Source organism: Callionymus lyra, chromosome 5, assembly GCF_982586985.1.
Source record: "Callionymus lyra chromosome 5, fCalLyr1.hap1.1, whole genome shotgun sequence".
Classification (NCBI taxonomy): domain Eukaryota; kingdom Metazoa; phylum Chordata; class Actinopteri; order Syngnathiformes; family Callionymidae; genus Callionymus; species Callionymus lyra.
Window position 1 is genome coordinate 9062210 of NC_141822.1, and position 21580 is coordinate 9083789.

General features: G+C 34.3%; 1 protein-coding gene across 2 annotated transcripts in view; it reads left to right on the top strand.

Annotated features, from left to right (window-relative positions):
* eng (endoglin) overlaps positions 1-21580 on the top strand; it is a 78326-nt gene that overhangs the window by 50017 nt on the left and 6729 nt on the right. For both annotated transcript variants that reach the window (XM_087790727.1, XM_087790728.1), the window contains exons 4-11: positions 1543-1656; positions 7240-7417; positions 11132-11300; positions 11374-11473; positions 13939-14137; positions 14250-14404; positions 15877-16107; positions 16180-16246. In XM_087790727.1, coding sequence (XP_087646853.1) covers positions 1543-1656; positions 7240-7417; positions 11132-11300; positions 11374-11473; positions 13939-14137; positions 14250-14404; positions 15877-16107; positions 16180-16246 — 1213 coding nt within the window. The remainder of the gene's footprint in view (positions 1-1542; positions 1657-7239; positions 7418-11131; positions 11301-11373; positions 11474-13938; positions 14138-14249; positions 14405-15876; positions 16108-16179; positions 16247-21580) is intronic.

Below are 21580 nucleotides of genomic sequence, written 5' to 3' on the forward strand. Positions count from 1 at the left end.
CCTGCAAATGCATTTCACTGCCAACCTTTTCCCAAAGAACAAACACGCTTCCATATGGAATTACATGCTGGTGTTCACAACAATGTTTTTGGAACGTTAAACTATATTGTTTGCTGCACCTTTTTCATCAGGAAGCAAAAGATAATTTACATTTATATTAATGTGTCTTCTAAGCTGGGAGGAATCATAGACTTTAGGCCCTTTTCATACTGTGTTTGTAGCTTTATTTGAGCATTCTCTGCTTCATAAACATTGTTAAATCTTCTGCCTTTTAAAAACATTTCCGTGTGCTCAATAGCTAGCATCACAATAAACCTACATAAGTAAGTGGTCTCTGTTAGCGCCTTAGTGTTTCAGCTAAGAGAGACTAAATACTAGTGTCCCTTAGCTACGCTAATGCTATTACAATGTAGGCTTTATATCTGCGATAGCACTTAGTCAGTTTAAAGTTGGTAGTTTAAAGTAGAGTGAAGAACATATTTTTTTCTTTCTGTTCTTCTACACACAGCAGTTAAACTGAAAATCAGAACTTCCGTCAAAAGTTGACAATATTTTCTGTTTAGAATTAAATTCTACAAAAGTGAAACAATGTTTATGGTATTCTAGTATAATTAGTAATTAGTATTAGTAATGATCATTCACTTTTTAGGGCTGCCACAAAGGATTATTTTGATAATCCATTAGTTACCAATTACTATTTTACAACCATCAGTAGGTTAGTTAAAGGTATGTTCTGAGTAAAAATACAGACATTTGTTTTTGATGTATCATTTTTAATGGGAAAAACAAGGAACTGAATTAAAAAACTGGTTATTTCAAATGCACACATCTTGACATCAAGCTTATTTAAATCTAATAAAACCGTGAAAAATCAATCCTAGAAATACATTGTTTTTGTTTACGTAAACGGCTAATAGGCTAAATAGCTAACATGCTAAATAGCAAACTACCTTGGGTGCAGCTGCATTTTTGAGAGAAAAGAAAACCAAAAAAATAAACGACAACGTTGATCACTCAATTATCCATTGTCACTTTCATATAGTCAATGCGATCACGATTATTCGGCTTATCGTTGCAGTCGTCCAAGCGACAAGCATCCTTTTTTCCGTTCGATCTAGCCCCCCACAAAAAAAGGAAACTTTTCTATAAAATACGAAAATAAATGTTTTTTCTGAATTCATACTCCTATTTACAAAATTATAATTGTTGATTTGACAACATATTAAATAGTAGATATATTCGTACAAACTGTATGGAAACTGAAGCTTCACAGACCAAAGCTATGTGCTATCATTTTCAAGCGAGTGGCTCAAGTTTATTCTTGGCCAAGAAACTAGTTTGATTAATTTTGTTGTCTGCCGTCATGTGAAATGACTTGGGGGAGGTATGCAATGTCTCAATGCTCCTTCTAGATCACAATGCAATAATAACATTGATAAACCAAACTCTTAATATATACATTTTGCTGGTTTCTTGTGTTGCCTTTAAGATGATTTCTTGACTTCTTTTCATGCTCTAAACAATCATTTTGTTCTGTTTCAGGACTCGGTGATGTTTTCCATCAACATGACAAGCTCCACACCAGTGAACTTCATTATCTCCCTGTCCAACGGCAGCTACTGCGCTTTGAAACTCAGCAGCGGTAGCAACATCTACGTGAGTCACTTGCTGTATTCTCCCACTTTAACCCCCGTTTAGAGTGTTTTTATGCTCATTCATCTTGTTTTTACAAAATTAACATTTAAGATGTCCAGCTTTGAATGAGCTCATAGCCCTACTGAGACATCCCAGCAGTTGTTACCTGAGTTTATTCTACGATAAACCCCTAAAGTAACCTGATCAATGTGGGAATGTTTTCTTTAACTTATCTAAAAAAAAAAAAAAAATGCTGAACGAGGGATATTTAAGCTCGGACTGCTGGCAGGCCAACATGTTATCAACTTTCTTTTGACGCTTTCAAGCTGTTTCACTTCCTTTTTGTCTCGAGTTGACGATTAAACTCTCACAAGCGTGAAACAGTCTGTCAGCTTACGCTGACATATCTGGAGGAGTTTTCCTCCCGCACACAAATGCCTTCAAGTCTTATACAATGAGGGTAAACTAGGAAATGAATTGACAGGAAAAAAAAAAAAAGTTAAAAAGAGTTGGTTTTCATGATGTAGCAGCGATACAGAGACAGACAAAGAAATAAAAACCTCTCAGATACAGTCGATACTAACGCAAGATTGGAAAATTTACACATAATAAAATACACGATTGTGATGCAAACCTGCAGAAGGATGATGTCAGAACTGGAGTTTTTAATCGGAGTCTGATTTGGATCGTCTTTCCATTCTTTGAGACCTGAATGTGTTTTTTTTTTCTTTTACCTCTTATTTTTGAAATCCATAATCTCTGTCCTTTATCTTAGGGAAGGAAACCAATTATTTACTTATTGATTATTACTGTCTTATGACAGTAAGAGTAATTTACATTAAAAAAAACATGTTTTATGTTGAAATTATTGAAACACAAACCCTTATTTTTACTGTTTTCATTCGTGACTGTAATGCCAAACCTTATAGGGGTCTGGGGTGAAATAAGGGTTGGGGACCCCCTGATCTAGATGATGCTTATATCTGTTATATTAGAGCACTAACCATCTCATAAATGTAAAAAATTAAGTTGTGTTGCATGTTTTCTTTTGGAATGTTGGAAAAACTGCTAAATAGTAGAAAATGTAATCTTATTTTAGTAAAAAAAAAAGCACTTATTCTTATAACCATTTAAAATATAATTTTAGATATGATATGAAAAACTGTGAAACTGAAAAAAGTGTAGTAAATACATTTAAATAAAGTTCTCTGCAGCTTAACAAACAATAAATCCAGAGAGATCGGCCATGGCTGAGGACGAGAGGATACAGTGGACTCTAGCAGCTTTTAAAGCTGATGTTTGGAGATATTTTGGTTTAAAACAAATGAAAGCAGTTACGACTTCATCAAGAGTCATGTGGTCTGTCAATTCTGCAACACCAGAGTCAAGTACTCGACAATACTACACATATATCCTTGTTCCTACAGTAACACTATATATCATGTTTTCGCCCCTGCAACGTGATAGGTATGGTATCGCCAGATTCTTGCCAATACACACAAGAATACACTTTTTAGACCATCAAACTCAAGGCTGGGGGCCAAATCTGGCCCTCCAAGGCATTTTATGTGGCCCGTAAAATACTGCCACATATTGAAAATCTAATCTTATCTTAGTATAAAAAACAAAGCCTCAGGTTCATAAAACCCTTTAAAAGAAAATTCTGAAGATATGAATAACAACTTTGGTGAAACAGTAAAAATTGTATTTACTAATACATTTAAATAAGGTTGTCTTAGGTATGATTTAAGAAGTTCTTACCTATTATTTCCTGATCTTTCTGCCCTAAAATGAGTACAACAAATACTATTAAATATATCAGGAGACTACGTTGAAGGGTTCAAATTAATTTTCAGATGTAAGTGACCACATTTCGTTGACCGACCTTAAATAAGTAATAACAGCTTCTGACCACGAAAACAATGTCCAGAGCTGTCAACAGTTGAGTTCTGCTGACACAGCACTGACACCACATCCTGTAACTCTTGCTCTGCACAGCGTCGCCTCTGACTACAGGATGTTTTTTGGGGGTAGATGAGCAGAATCACTGGGGGATAATTGTGTTTTACTGCTGATTGCATACTAAAGAAAACAGCATCTGTTCGCCATCTGAACAAAGTGCGCCATCATTGTGACAGCTTGGCTCAGTGTCACAATGGCAGCTCTTTAAGGCAGCGAAGAAGCTACAGTGGGTGTTTAACGCAGTCGAGGGAAGCAGAAGAAAAAAAAACTTGTCTCGCAGTCGTTTTCGTAAACAGCGAGTGATGTTAGAGAGTGCAGGATGAAGTGAGCGTACGTTTAATTTGCAACTCCAACATACACGACGTGGAAGCTTATATTTTTAATGATGAGCAAAAGTTCAATGTAGCTTAAGATGGAAGTAAAATGGGCAACGTAGAAGTACAGAAAGTGTTTTCAAACTAAATTAAATGGTAAACTGTTTGCTGCTTTTCACAGATCCAGTCCATGTTTAATTAGTGCCAGATCGCTGACAGCATTTTAAATATTGATGCAAACGAAGGAAGAAAAACAAATGCAGTCCGACCCAAGTCTCCTGGGCCTTGTTTTCTTTTTTTTTTCCTGTCTTCCTCATCCTGTGTAATGTCGAGTATGAAAGTGCCTTCGCGATACACCGATAGATCGCAACAACTTTTTTCTACAATACTGTTTCAATGTTCAACAGCATTGTTTACAACTTTGAATTAAAATGTTATCATTTTATCTTATGTTTTTTTTAATTCAATAATGTGTGTGTATAATTGATATTTATATGAGATCAAATATTTGATTTGCACTTACTGTGCGAATATTCATGTTGTTAGTTGATTTTTGTGTTGCAATTAAACTTCCGGCCTCTAGATGGCAGCAGCCGTTACGTTCTCTGCAGCTAAATGAACAATAAATACAGAGAGATCGCGGCCATGACTAAGGACGAGAGGATACAGTCCACTTAAGCATCTTTTAAAGCTGATGTTTGGACATATTTTGGTTTGAAAACCAATGAAAGCAGTTACCACTTCATCAAGAGTCATGTGGTCTGTAAATACTGCAACACCAGAGTCAAGTACTCGACAATACTACACATATATACTTGTTACTACGGTATCACAATATATCTTATTGTTGCACCTGTATTGTGATACGTATCTTATCAACAGATTCTTGCCAATATACACAACATACTCACAACTTAAGACTTTTAAGACTCAAGGCCCGGGGGCCAAATCCAGCCTGTCAAGTCATTTTATATGGCCCGCCTGATGGGTCGCTTCAAACCAAAGAAGAGTCATGTTCATGTGGTTGATCAATAAAGATGCCAGTGGTTTAGCTACGGTAATAAACATAGATTATTGATGTCCACAATTTAACAGAGTAAAACTGATGTCGAAAGAGAGGAAATGTCTAATGGGTTTGATGGAAGACAAACAAAGGATTGATAGGATGAATTGAATGACAATTAAAAGATAGTATTGTAATCAGATTCATTTCTGGTTAATAAATACACATTGTGTTTGGAACCCTCTGTTTCACAATATTAATTCAACCTCATTAAACACACAAGTACAGTCTACTCTGAAACAAAGAAGATCACCGCTAGCTGGAACCAGAAAGCCTCCAGCTATGAGTCATAGTCCTAACATCGCAGTACACTTGAAGTACTGTGAACCTCATTGGTTATATCTTCTTCTCTGACCTCGTCCAACATGTCCAGTGTCTCCCATACCTTTTTATTTGCGTTTTTACTTAAGAAATCTTGCTAGTCAAACGTTTTTCAAATGACAAAAGGTAATTGATGCACTTTGTACTATCTTTACTTACTGCCTTATATTGTTATTATTATTTATTTAGTTTACATTTCACCATCATTTGAAGGCTGTTTTTAATAGACCCAGTACTATTGAGAACAGGGTTAGTCATACACAAAAACACATGGGGGTCATCATTTTTGAGCAGGTTTTACCAAAAACTAAATGAATATTTTCCAAAGATGGACACAATGTGATATTTTATTTAGTTTTAATTGTTGTTAGTAGTATAATTGTTCCGTAAATTATCTTAGCCTTAACACTGACTATCTTTATAACTGTATTGACTAGTATTTTCTATGTACTTTGACTTAGATCAAACCATCCAGTGGGCCATAATACATGAAGCATTTTTTTCATGGATACTTAAAATAGTTTTAAATGAAAATATATATATATATATTAAGTTAAATCTTTTATGAGCAAGAAAAGAAAAAGCTGTTTCAGAAACGAGAATCAAGATGCCTTGAGTTTGACATGTTTGCTATAAAGTAACTGGTTATTAATCGAACCTTGTTGGTGTAAATGTTCCATTTCAAGCATCAAATAATCTCCACCTGTTCTCAAACATTAAGCTTTTACAGTCCTCGCTTTCAGTCTGGTTTGAGACCCTTATTTTGCTCTTTTCTTTCCACTCAAGAAGGAAAGAAAAGGAACACAAACTCACCAGAGATAAAGAAAAAAAAAAGGCTTTGTTAATACCTCTTCATACATTTTCATTGAGAGGTCCTCCAACACAGCCCTCTTATCTCCCCCAGGCTTATCATTCAAGCGACTCTGAATGTAAACTCCATTATTTCCCATCGGGCCCCAGACGAGGAAACAGCAGTGTCTAGTCGATGGCGTGGATGTATATATTTATACCGTGTTTGGAGCCAGATTCCTGCCTGCTGCAGTGACGCACAAAAGCTAAAAAAGGTCCCATTTCCTGGCCCCGCTCAGGAAGCGAAGGAAAGACCTTGGCTCCGACGGGATTGTGCAACCAGGCTCGTGGACACTGAACCATAATAAACATTTCTTTTTAACAGAGAATAGAGGGAGAGTCTGCGGAGGTAGAGACAGAGTCGACAATGAGACAGATGAAATATTTGATTTCCATTGAGTGCGAGGAAATATGTATCCGTATGATATATGTTGGAAGGCAGCGAATAGAAAAAAACACTGATGTTTGCATCATGTATTTAAACCTTCCACAGAGGTAGGACTCTCTTTTTTTAATCCCACACATGTCAAACCGAAGAACGTTTAAATCCCTGCCTGAGCTCGACAGAGTTAAAATTAAGTCAACGCTCATTCAAAGTGATCCAACAACTCCCACAATGCATGCTGATCCCTGCGAGGAGACCACCCACCTCCCCTAGATGGCAGTGTTACGTTTCAATTTAAAGGCACAGATAAAATCTACAATATACAACCACTAACAAATGCAAAATAAACTATAAACACGAAGGCAAAAATAATGAAATATACAGACTAAGATATGTCCAATATGTACTTTTAGTAGAGCTTATTTATAAGAAGTAGAGCTTCTTGATCCTTAACCTCAAGATCAGTAGAAATACCAAGAAATACCTTAATTTAATATAAGAAAACGTTTTACTTTGGTGTACTGATCTTTTTTTTTTTTTTAGAAATTGAACCTAAATTAAAAAAATGTCTCATTTTGACACTGTTTTCTCAAATCTGTGTGACATTTACAGGAACTGCTAAATCTTCTTCAAAATTATTTTACTTTATAATGAAATAATAATATATATATATATATTTTTAAAGTTACTAACAACGTGTTACTTTGTAGATTCACAACGAGTCCAGAGTTGAATTCTTCAACGAGCCGCCGAGTAAAATCCACAAACACGGCGACTTCCCCCATAACGACGAGGATCTGGTGAAGTGGGCGACTCGGAAGTTCGGAGGCGTGACTTCGTTCACCACCATCAGGAACCTGGCGGCCCTTCACTACATCGGGACAGAAGGTGAGCGTTCAAGCAAAAAAATAAAAAATTTGACGTTAATATCATTTTTATTATATTTTCTGTAACTATTGGTTTATATATACTACTATTGGTTTATTTTGAAAGCCACTGTCTAGTTTTCTAAACAAATAGCAATTGCGAAATAAAGAATTTATGAAATTGTAGTTACGTTATTGGGACACTAGGGGGATACAGATCCAGTACAAGCCCCGCCCCTTACCCTTCCCCTACTTTCCCTGCCCTACAGATGAAAAAAGTTGAGAGAAACTTGAAAGCTGATTAAAAGTTTGTCATAAATATTGACTGAAAGAAAATGTATTTGCTGAAAAATACTTTGTATGTAAAAATAACACTGAGTCTGGTTGTGTTCGAAGTTTCTGCTTCGCACTGTGAGTCACTCATAGTTCATTCGCTGGGGACTGTTTTGCTATTCTCCCTTATAGTCTAACTTAAACTTTTGGCTCGGATTTATCGATTTTGACTTTCATTTTCTATTTAATTAATGTTCTTTTTTTCAATACTAATATCCTTTTTTTTTTACCAATATATTTTTTTCAATATACAGCTAAGCCCTTGATGAAAGATTAGTGAAAATCACAATTGTTGTGTAGTAATTAGCAGCTATTAAATAGTCTATTTATAGATTAATGATTATTTATTTTATATACTTTTATGTATATTATATACATAAAATATACATTTACAGAGATGATCATTTTCTTTAAATAATTTTAAATGCCCAAAATAGTCAATATTAGTCTGATAAAACAAAAAGATTCAATTTCATTTTTAAATTAAATATACTGATAACTTTTTGTTTTAATAATTTATATCTTCAGTGTTGTTCTCTACTGCTGGGTGAGCAAAGTGGCTGAAAAACTGAAAGTATTTACCTCACTTATCAGTTTCCTTTACACACAAAAAAAAACATTTATAATCACCCAATATCACTTTTACTTAACAAATTCTTGGACGAAATAATAGTTTGGGCAACTTTTTCAGGACAAGTCCTTGTTCCGATATCTCAGAGAAATGTGAGTTTTCCTACTAGAACGGTTCAGAATTCTGGCTGCAGAATTTGGCCAGACAGTTCCTTCTTGTTTAGACACCAAAATAAACTCTTACAATAGTCTAAACGACACAAACGCATGGATTACAAGCTCCAGATCGTGTTGTGACATCATTTTTCGAGATTTTTCTCAGTTGAAGGAAACAGTTTCAGTTGAGGGAAGAGAGCGTCGGGTTCTTATCGCTATAAGGAGGTAAACACTGCCGTTAGATGCTGGAACTTGTCGAATACGTCAAAAGAAAGTGGGCTTTTAAACAGGTGGGCGGTAAGAAACTGCACAGAAATGTCTCTGGGCTTTTTTTTCTTTCTTTCTTTCTGACAAAGAGTATCTTGTGTGGAACAGCATGATGGGCCAATACACCGCGAGGAAGTGTGTTCAGTGCAAAATACTTGATCCCTTTGATCACAATTGAACGGTTGAGTTACAATAGAATCTGGCAACCAGTGCTTTTATTACATTGTAGAAATCATTTCACTTTCCCGTGTCCTTGAGATGAAAAGAAAAGGAACACAAAATGTCATATATTCCACCAGGAAATGACTAAACAATCAAATAATAAAAGAAAATACTTATTTTTTTTTCAGTTTCTGTGTTAATTCCAAACCATAATTCCAGTTAATAAAAAAAGCTGGTCAAAATTGCCAACCCTTTAACAGTTTTATGCAGCCCATAGCCTCCATTGTGAAGTGTATCAGTCTGTGGATGTTTAATCATATAAATAGGACACAAGCTCTTGTGAGTCGAATAAAAAACAACACAAATTAAAGCTGCTAAAGTGTCAAGTGCTAGTCAAAAACACTTTTTTCTGTCACTTTATTTTTCTGTCCATGAAAAGAAGTTCTCAATTTTCTCTTGAAATGGTTAAAGATGATAAAGTTCTGACTGAGATAAATCCAGCTTGTTTGATTTCATGAAACGTGACCCTCCTCGAAAACCTAATTGGACTCCCCTGATATAAGGGGGGGTTATGTTTAGTTTCTTCTAATCTGCAGTGTTAATGTAAATATTTAGCCAGAGAGAAACAGGATATGGTGAGATTTATGTATTTCAGCAATACTATAGCTCAGGTTGTAAAGAACAGAATGTTATTTTCTCATATTTTTGGCATTTTTTCAGGTCAAAAATATAATTTACTAGATAGAGGCCTGTGCTATTTTCCTTTGTTTTAAATAACTGTTCTAATGAAACATAACATAATTTTTGAAGCAATGGAGCCACCTTCTGACCACTAAACAACATGACTGCTTCATGAAGCTTTGTCAGCACACCACTACTTTTAACTCCTTTTCTCTTTGAACTCAAATTAAGATTGAGTCTCCATTTATCCTCATACATGGATGTGTATATATGGAATGAAAATGTTTGAACTATTATTCTTTACAATATTATAAACATATTTAAAAACTTTATTGCGTGACGCTGTGTATCACCTGCTTGTCAGCACTTAATATGACTTCTTTATTTCAAACTAAGATTTTTTTCCATAGTATTATATTTAGACCTGGGTATCATTCAAACATTTTCGACAACTCTACTGATACTGATACCTTCACTTTGCTTCCATTTATCGAACTATACTTATTTTCCGATACCAATTTCAATACTTTGTTAGAATAGAAGATAAATAAAAAAAAAAAGACAAATGACATCACACATTGAACAAAATGTATATATTTCTACTTTGGCAAATCTTCAACCTGATCTGTTTTCTTACAGCATAAAGTAAATCCGAAAATCGTCAAAATAAAAAAAGGGGGGAATACTTTATATCCGGAGTGTCACACAATATTTTAGCACTCTTGGCCGTGGGCGGAATAAATTATTTATTTACTAAACTTTCTCTAACGGTTCTTAACTCCCAAATTCAAATTCCTTTACTTTTTCCAGTTTTGCTGTTATTGGAAGTCTCTCTATCATTTTTGACATCGGTAATCTCTGTTCCTTATCTCATCTTTATCACTTGTATCTTTATAGTTCACGATATCAACATGAAAATGTATCGACGTTTGACAGATGTCATTTATATCCAGTGATGTGCTGATGAAGCTTCATGAAGCAGTGCCATGTTGTTTAGTGGTCATTAGGTGGCGCCATCAGTTTAAAATTAATGTAATGTTTCATTGGAACAGTAACCAGAATTTTAAAATTGATCCTGAAAGTATTTTAAGGATCGGAGAAATGTGAGTTCTTCTACTAGAGTAAAACACCATCTAGTGGCCCCTAAAAATAATGACACTGCTTCATGAATCTTGAGAATGCATTCAGTTCTTATCCAAATTAAAAGGCCAAGACTTATTTTCATCAACACTTTGAAGTCACGATAAAATCCCAACATTTTACTCTCAGATTTGGAATAATATCATGATTTCCACCATACAGTAGCTCTTGGAAAAATATACCCATTAGCTCTGGAAACGACTCATCAATTCTTCATGCGTAGATCCGTGTCAGCTGTGATTTGAACCTAAATATAGCTTAAAGTGAGTCCGAACGGTGAGATTCAGTCCGAGGGTAAAAATACACGACCATGGATGTTACATCACGGCTCGTGGTCGGTGTCGTCACGATCTCAGGCTCCAGCCTGTGCGTAGATGTTCGAGTACAAGTACAGGGAATGGTATTAACGCAGTATAAATATTTATAGGAACAACTCCCGGGTCTCAAGAGTGCAGACTAAAGAATGAAGACTTCGTAGAGAAGCGCTTCTTGGAGATCCTCACCTCGTCTCCGTTCAAGTCCTGCTCTTCGCCGCAACAGAAGCCTGGAGCCGCCGAGCTTCACATCATCAACATCCCGGAGAGCTCCAGCCTCCGGTAAAACCTTAGATTCAGCCACGAGTTTGTTTTTTCTTTACATACGATCATCTCTTCATGATAACATCTTCAGAAACGTGTCGCTTCGCGTTGGCATCGAGGGGACGAACATCTTCCTGCGAGGCCCTCAAGGAACAACGTGGACCATCATGGACCTGCAGCAGAATGTGTTGGTGAGAGACACATTGTTGGATGGATGTAGAACAACAACCGAGTTGTACCAATGCTTCCTGCCAAAGCTTATATACACAGAGAAAAACACATATTCTACACTATTCTCACTACAATGTTGGATTCTTAATGAGAATTTCAAATATAATTATTAATTTTTGTTATTATAATGTTACACTGGATTGTACACATTTTTTAATTGAAAAAAAGTCTGTTTGTAGAGATAACTAACTTTGATAAAAAATTTAGTTTATTAAACAAATAATAAGAAAATTAACCTGAATTAAGGCACATTTTTGATATTGTAAAAATGGACTTTTGTAGACACACATTTTATGAAACGAGTCCTTGTCATTTATGTCTATTACTTTGAGTTGTATCAGTAAAAAAACAAAAAATACTGAAGGAAAGCAGCTCCAACTGAGGGTAGTGATAAATAAAATAAAATATCCAAGAGAAATGTGAGTTCTTCTACTAGAATAAAAAAAAAAAGCTTATTTTTTATTTGTATTGTGTTTATTCTGTAAGAAGCTTTTCACAGGCCTTTTTAAAGCAGTTTGACTATGAAGTTAAGATAAATGTGGTAAAAATAATATCAGGTGAAAACAGGTGGACATGAGCTGCTTGGCTGAGGTCTGCGTTTCCTGTTTGATATTTTACAAACAAAACAACGGTTCGTGGCAATAAAAAGAACTGATAATAATGTTGAAATATTGATTTATTTAATAAATATAGATTTGTATTTCTATTTTACTGCCCCACAGTAAAAGTGGAGCAGTAGATGAATTCAGCTCTGCAGGGTTGAAGTCTGACTAATAAGTGGAAAAAATTGCATATTGGTCGATATAGTGTCTGATGTAAAGGCAGCCGAGTTTTTGCAAGTTGAGACGGTCGAGGGCTGGCAGGAGGAGTGAAAATACACCATTTTTTAGGACTCCAGCTGTGTCTCAAGTCGCATACTTGCGTACTTAAACGTAATATTTATAGTGCATAAGTGCGTCTCAATTCTTAGTATGCGAAATGTAGTGCTCCATGCACACTAAATTGGTACTAAAACACCCACAAAACTGAGTATGGATCAAAGGAAACTTTCTACCCTAAACGGCTCCATCTTAATGAAGTTGATGTTGTAAACAGAAGTCATATAGTAGTAGAAGAAGAAGCTGTCGCGTCATTTCCTGTTAGTGCGTAGCAGCAGTGTTTGATTTGAGACATAATATCTGTCGAGAATTTGCGTACTAGTTAGTACATACACTATCCTGATACATACTTACCTGCAGTGCACTAAGAGAAGTATGTGATTTGAGACACAGCATATGTCTCCCAGCGGGGCATCAATAAATTGCTTGTTTGCTGGAAACATTGGAAGAAGACATTGGCTGAAGATGAGAAGCAAAACACAGTCTTTTTTTTCCATTGATCTGTTGCAAGTAATTGAGTAAACATTTGTTTTAAATCGCCTTTTAACTTCGGGCCAAAATCCGCTGATAACAACATTAAAGCGACGCTATTAACCGTCACAACGATGTAACAGGAAGTCGTTATGATGTGTCACAAATCACACACTGCTCTACAGTACACTGTAAGGGGTAGTACTGTCTCAAATAAAACTCTGCTGCTACACACTTACAGGAAATGACTTGACAGCTTCTTCTTCTACTACTTTTTAACAATGATTGTAAGTAAGTAAGTAAGTAAGTAAGTAATATTTATTTATATAGCGCTTTTCCAGACCAGGGTCACAAAGAGCTTAAACAAACAAAACAATACTCAAAAAAGTATATACTTTAAAGATCAAGATAATACTGAGAACACAACAGGAGTTCCAGAAAATCAAGGAAAAGCCTGAACAAATAGAAACGTCTTAAGATGTTTCTTAAAGGAGTCAGTAGATCCATCAAGCGCAAAGAGAGAGAAGATCGTTCCAAAGCTTAGGAGCAACAGCCTGAAAAGATTTCTCTCCTCTGGTCCTGAGTCGTGTGCGAGGAACCATAAGTAGATTCTGATCCACAGACCTCAGAGCCTGAGCTGGGGTGTAAGGCTGGATCAGATCAGTGATGTAAGGAGGAGCCTGACCATGAATAGCTCTGAAAGTAAGCTTGTAAGATTGTAACCAGTCTTTGACACGCTTTTTGCTAATTGAAAGAAATTATTAAGTTGTGTTTCATTGTGTCATTACTGTTGTTGTGTTGTTTTGTGGTAAAATAAGTGTTTTGTCGAGACATTCAGGCTTCAGTTTAGCTTCATCTACGTCACTAAGATGGCGGACATTATAGGTTAAAGTATAGGAAAGTGTCCATCGATCCACACTCAATTTTCTGGCCTTTTAAGTGCGCCAATTACGTGCTCATTTTGCACTACATTTTCGCACACTGCTCATCGGGACTCACTCGTGCACTCAAAATATAAAGTATAAGTGCAGATGTGCCTGATTTGGGACACCCTACTCTACTCTCTCTGCCCACAGTCCAACAACGAGATCCTGTTCCCCACCTTCCGGGCCAGCATCATGCCCGCCATCACCATGAACAGCAGCGTCGCCGAGGACGTACAGAAGAAAGCGTTGGACATTTTCAAAGTCAGCGCTTTCACCAGCTACACGGAAATCAGCCCCAAGGCGTCGACCATCGCTCTGGTCCTCCGACGAAGAGCGTCGAGCCCGGCAGGTCAGGATCAGAGCCTGAAGCCCACGTACAGCAGTGGAGGAGGAGAGAACGGAGGGAGAAAAAAAAGCATGTGGGGGTCTCACTCTTCTTTCATGTGGTCATTCTCTCCCAGGAGTGACGGAGAAAGTGCCGGAGCTGCCGCCGCCAGTAACGACCAGCACTCCTCATCAGATGCCGCTGCAGATGCAGCTCTACGCCTCGCCCGATTACCGCTTCCCTTTAGATCCCGGCACCAAAGTGCAGAGCGACAAGAGAATCTACGCAGAGGTGAGACGACAGAGTCCAGCGATTGTTGGAGGAGAGAGTGGGCGACGATGGTGTGTTCGACGGGAAAGTTACTTAGAAATATATCGAGGTTTGTTAGCCACACTGATGATGTGAAGACGACAGTGGTGGGTGATACAATATTCTTGGCTAATGGGTGAAAATATGAAGTCTATGAAGTACTGCAAACACATTTGTTTTCGGGCCTTTGGGTCACATTGACCCTGAGATAAAACAAAGGTTTATAGACGTTAAATCCATGAATCTAAAAACAAGGTATTAATTGGCATTAATATGAAATATAGTTTTTTTTTATTTTTATTTTACAAATCTGTTGATTTGATGATCTTTATTCTTAACTACCTGACCTTGAACAAGAATAGAGGTTTTTTTGCTGCTTGCACTCGCAAAACGTACACATTAATGTAAAAATGTATATTAATAATGTTTTAAAAACAAACGCAGACGTAAAAATATAAATTAATTATATTTTAAAAACATACACAGATGTTCAAATATATATTATTTATATTTTAAAAACATACGCAGATGTAAAAATATAGATTAATTATATTTTAAAAACATACACAGATGTTAAAATATATATTAATTATATTTTAAAAACATACGCAGATGTAAAAATATATATTAATATTATTTTTAAAACATACGCAGATGTTAAAATATATATTAATTATATTTTAAAAACATACGCAGATGTTCAAATATATATTATTTATATTTTAAAAACATACGCAGATGTAAAAATATAGATTAATATTATTTTTAAAACATACGCAGATGTTAAAATATATATTCATTATATTTTAAAAACATACGCAGATGTAAAAATATATATTAATATGTTTAAAACACACACAGATGTAAAAATATATATTAATAATGTTTTGAAAACATATGCAGATGTTAGAAATACATCTTATAAAATATGTTCATAGATGTTAGAATAATATCTTAAAGATACGTTAAAACATACACATGTTAAAATATATCTAGTTTAAATATTAGGTTTTAAGCTATTCATCTTGATGTTAAAAAAAAAATTATATCATAAGTAAAATACAAATAAAAAAGAGTTTATAATGAATTAAATATGATGAAATAATAATAATGTTCTTTGTTTTAAACAGCTAAAATTGACTCCAATAAGAAAAAAAAAGTCCAACTATCGCTGAATTACCTTAAAAAATAGGTTCATGGTAAAAAATTGCTCTAATTTTGACATTTTAACAGTAAAGTTTTTAACTGTTATTTTAAATTTACGTTTAAAGGTTTTGGGTGTCTTTCTGTCTCTAATAAACCACAAAAACAAGATTTTTAATGTAAAGTTCTATCTCAAAAATTGGATGTTCAACCATTAAAAAACACCATGGTTGTATCTGCTGAAATACGGGAGATATAAGTCGATACTCAAGTAACTTTCGTCTCCTTGCCATCATTTCTCTGGCCTGCAGATCTCCGGACACACCCTGGGCAGCATCGTCCTGAGCATCAAGGTGGGCAGCTGTTTCGTGCGAACCAAAGACTCTTGCTCGGTGGACAAAGAGCTGCCCGTCATCCCGGAGAGCTGCTCCCGGAGCGAATGTCCCAACAGCACTCGCCTCAGCTTCTCCCTCGACCAGCTCCAGGATCTGTCGTCCACCACGTGGGAGCTGGAGTGTTTGGTGAAGCTGTGCTACAGCGAGGTGAGGGCGGCGGTCGAGGCAACAACGATAAACCTGCTTAGATGTTCTGACGTCGGGATCTTCTCGCCGTAGAAATGTGGAGAGGCAGGAAGAGTGAAGAGGAACCTGGAGCTCACACAGCCGTGTCTACAACCTCCAAGTGAGTTGTTGAAAGAAATGTTGCAAAAACAGACGTTGAAATGGATCTAAAAAAATATTTCAAGAACACACAGAGCTGATGAAATATATCTTAAAAATATTTTTAAATAAAACACACACAGGTGATAAAATATATCTTTAAACATGTTGAAACATTTACAGATGTTAAAATAAATGTTAAAAAATATTTCAAAAACACAAACGGATGATAAAATATATCTTAAAAACATGTTGAAACATTTACAGATGTTAAAATAAATGCTAAAAATATTTCAAAAACACAAACAGATGATAAAATATATCTTAAAAACATGTTCAAACATTTACAGATGTTAAAATAAATGCTAAAAATATTTAAAAAACACAAACAGATGATAAAATATATCTTAAAAACATGTTGAAATATTTACAGATGTTAAAATAAATGCTAAAAATATTTCAAAAACACACACAGATGACAAAATATATCTTTAAAATATGTTGCAACATACAGATATTAAAAATATATCTTTAAAATGTTTCAAAAATACACACAGATGACAAAATATATCTTTAAAATATGTTGAAACATACAGATATTAAAAATATATCTTTAAAATATTTCAAAAACACACACAGATGACAAAATATATCTTTAAAAAATATACAGACATTTAAAATATATCTTAAGAATATTTCAAAATCAAATGGAGCTGATACAATATATCTTTAAAATATGTTGAAACATATACAGATATTAAAAATATATCTTTAAAATGTTTCGAAAATACACACAGATGACACAATATATCTTTAAAATATGTTGAAACATATACAGATATTAAAAATATATCTTTAAAATATTTCAAAAACACACACAGATGACAAAATATATCTTTAAAAAATATACAGACATTTAAAATATATCTTAGGAATATTTCAAATTCACATGAAGATGATACAATATATCTTAAAATATGTTGAAACATATACAGATATTAAAAATATATATTTCAAATGTTTCAAAAATACATGCAGATGTTAAAAAACATCTTAGAAATATTTAAAAAAATATATACAGACATTTAAATATATCTTAAAAACATGTTCAAACCTTTACAGATGTTAAAATTAATGCTAAAAATATTTCAAAAACACACGCAGATGACAAAATATATCTTAAAAACATGTTGAAACATTTACAGATGTTAAAATAAATGTTAAAAATATTTCAAAAACACACACAGATGACAAAATATATCTTTAAAATATGTTGCAACATACAGATATTAAAAATATATCTTTAAAATGTTTCAAAAATACACACAGATGACAAAATATATCTTTAAAATATGTTGAAACATACAGATATTAAAAATATATCTTTAAAATATTTCAAAAACACACACAGATGACAAAATATATCTTTAAAAAATATACAGACATTTAAAATATATCTTAAGAATATTTCAAAATCAAATGGAGCTGATACAATATATCTTTAAAATATGTTGAAACATATACAGATATTAAAAATATATCTTTAAAATGTTTCGAAAATACACACAGATGACACAATATATCTTTAAAATATGTTGAAACATATACAGATATTAAAAATATATCTTTAAAATATTTCAAAAACACACACAGATGACAAAATATATCTTTAAAAAATATACAGACATTTAAAATATATCTTAGGAATATTTCAAATTCACATGAAGATGATACAATATATCTTAAAATATGTTGAAACATATACAGATATTAAAAATATATATTTCAAATGTTTCAAAAATACATGCAGATGTTAAAAAACATCTTAGAAATATTTAAAAAAATATATACAGACATTTAAATATATCTTAAAAACATGTTCAAACCTTTACAGATGTTAAAATTAATGCTAAAAATATTTCAAAAACACACGCAGATGACAAAATATATCTTAAAAACATGTTGAAACATTTACAGATGTTAAAATAAATGTTAAAAATATTTCAAAAACACAAACAGATGATAAAATATATCTTAAAAACATGTTGAAACATTTACAGATGTTAAAATAAATGCTAAAAATATTTCAAAAACACACACAGATGACAAAATATATCTTTAAAATATCTTTAAAACATATACAGACATTTAAAATATATCTTAAGAATATTTCAAAATCAAATGAAGATGATACAATATATCTTAAAACATGTTGAAACATATACATATATTAAAAATATATCTTAAAAATATGTTGAAACATATAACGATATTAAACTATATCTTAAGAATATGTTGAAACATATAAAGATATTAAAATATATATTAAGAATATGTTGAAAACATACACAGACGTTAAAATATATCTTAAGAATATTTCAAATTCACATGAAGATGATACAATATATCTTAAAATATGTTGAAACATATACAGATATTAAAATATATCTTTAAAATGTTTCAAAAATACATGCAGATGTTAAAAATATCTTAGAAATATTAAAAATATATATACAGACATTTAAATATATCTTAAAAACATGTTCAAACATTTACAGATGTTAAAATAATTGTTAAAAATATTTCAAAAACACAAGCAGATGTTAGAATTCTTAAAAAATATGGTAAAACATACAGGATATAGACATTAAAATACTGTATATCTTATAATAATTTAAAAAAACACATGGAGATATTAAAATATATCTTAAAAATATGTTTGAAAACATACATTCAGATATTAAAGATATAAAATTACTCACATAGTCGTGTCTACAACCTCCAGGTGAGTTGAATTTCAACTGCAAAATATCACTTTAACATCAGTATTTTCACAAGGAAACCCAAAAGTCTATGTTTATTTTTGTTCCTGGGAGCAACTTTGAAAAGAATATTAAAAAAAAACAACTTAATTAATCCAAATAGCTTTACTAGTTTTAGACAAAGAGAAAGAAAGAGAAAGAATAAAAGATGTGTGACATGCTTAACAAATGCTTGTTTAACAGATACACAATCAGAAACTGATGATAATCATCGAAAAACCAAAAAGAATAGAAACAAAAACATATAATAATAAATGAAATGATAACATTACCCTGCATTTATTTTCCGAGTCACAGTCTGTCGACCAGGAAACCGATAAACAAATCAAGATACTATTGTCATAACAAATAAAAGAGTTCATGAATAAAAAGTTACGCGAGGAACAACAGAGCTGGACGTCAAGCGTCGCTGATTCAAACAGAAATAAAAGACAAAAGGTTCATTATTTATTTGGATGAGGAAGATAAAGTGTGATGAGATGATAGTCAGTGGAGTTTCTCAAAGTTACAAAGTTTTGTTTGAATGATTCTTAATGAGAATGGAAATAAAACACACAAAAATAAAACAAAACAAAAAATTCGTGGAGTAATACAACAGCGCCTTGCGGAGTAATACTAGGGCGTCTTGCAGAGTAACACAACCGCGCCTCTGGGAATAATACAACGGTAATTGACAATGGTAATACAACAGCAATTTACGGAGTAATACTAGGGCGTCTTGCAGAGTAATACAACAGCATCTTGCGGAGTAATACAACAGCGCCTCTGGGAATAATACAATGGTAATTGACAATGGTAATACAACAGCGCCTTGTGGAGTAATACTACAGTGCCAAGCGGTTATACCACAAAACATTTTCCGGTTATACTTCAACTCTTCAATGAGTAATACAACAGCACTTTACGGAGTAATACTAGGGCGTCTTGCACAGTAATACAACAGTATCTTGCGGAGGTATACTACGGCGTTTTGCTAAGTAATACAACAGCGCCTCTGGGAATAATACAACGGTAATTGACAATGGTAATACAACAGCGCCTTGTGGAGTAATACTACAGCGCCAAGCTGTTATACCACAAAACATTTTCCGGTTATACGACAACTCTTCGATGAGTTATACAACAGCACCTTACGGAGTAATACTACGCCGTCTTGCATAGTAATACAACATCATCTTGCGGAGTAATACTACGGGGTCTTGCGGAGTAATACAACAGCGCCTCTGGGAATAATACAACGGTACTTGGCAATGGTAATACAACAGCGCCTTGTGGAGTAATACTACAGTGCCAAGCGGTTATACCACAAAACATTATCAGGTTATACTTCAACTCTTCAATGAGTAATACAACAGCACTTTACGGAGTAATACTAGGGCGTCTTGCAGAGTAATACAATAGCATCTTGCGGAGTAATACTACGGGGTCTTGCTAAGTAATACAACAGCGCCTCTGGGGATAATACAACGGTAATTGACAATGGTAATACAACAGCGCCTTGTGGAGTAATATTACAGTGCCAAGCGGTTATACCACAAAACATTTTCCGGTTATACTTCAACTCTTCAATGAGTAATACAACAGCACTTTACGGAGTAATACTAGAATAGAAAAGCTTTATTCATCCCCAGAGGGGAAACACACTACGCCGTCTTGCAGAGTAATACAACAGCATCTTGCGGAGTAATACTACGGGGTCTTGCGGAGTAATACAACAGCGCCTCTGGGAGTAATACAACGGTACTTGGCAATGGTAATACAACAGCGCCTTGTGGAGTAATACCACAGTGCCAAGCTGTTATACCACAAAACATTTTCCGGTTATACAACAACTCTTCAATGAGTAATACAACAGCACCTTACGGAGTAACACTACGGTGTCTTGCAGAGTAAAACAACAGCATCTTGCGGAGTAATACTACGGGGTCTTGCGGAGTAATACAACAGCGCCTCTGGGAATAATACAACGGTACTTGGCAATGGTAATACAACAGCGCCTTGTGGAGTAATACCACAGTGCCAAGCGGTTATACCACAAAACATTTTCCGGTTATACGACAACTCTTCGATGAGTTATACAACAGCACCTTACGGAGTAATACTACGCCGTCTTGCAGAGTAATACAACAGCATCTTGCGGAGTAATATTACGGCGTCTTGGGGGGTAATACTACGGCGCCTCTGGGAATAATACAAAGGTACTTGGCAATGGTTATACAACAGCGCCTTGTGGAATAATACTACAGCGCCAAGCGGTTATACCCCAAGACCTTTTCCGGTTATACCACAACTCTTCGATGAGTAATACAACAGCACCTTACGGAGTAATACTACGTCGTCTTGCAGAGTAATACTATGGCTTCTTGTGGAGTAATAGTACAGCAGCAAGCGGTTATACCAAAAAACATTTTCCAGTTATACCGCAACTCTTTGATTAGTAATACAACAGCACCTTACGAAGTAATACTACATTGCCTTGCGGAGTAATACTATGGCGCCTCTGGGAATAATTTTATGGCACCTTGCAGAGTAAT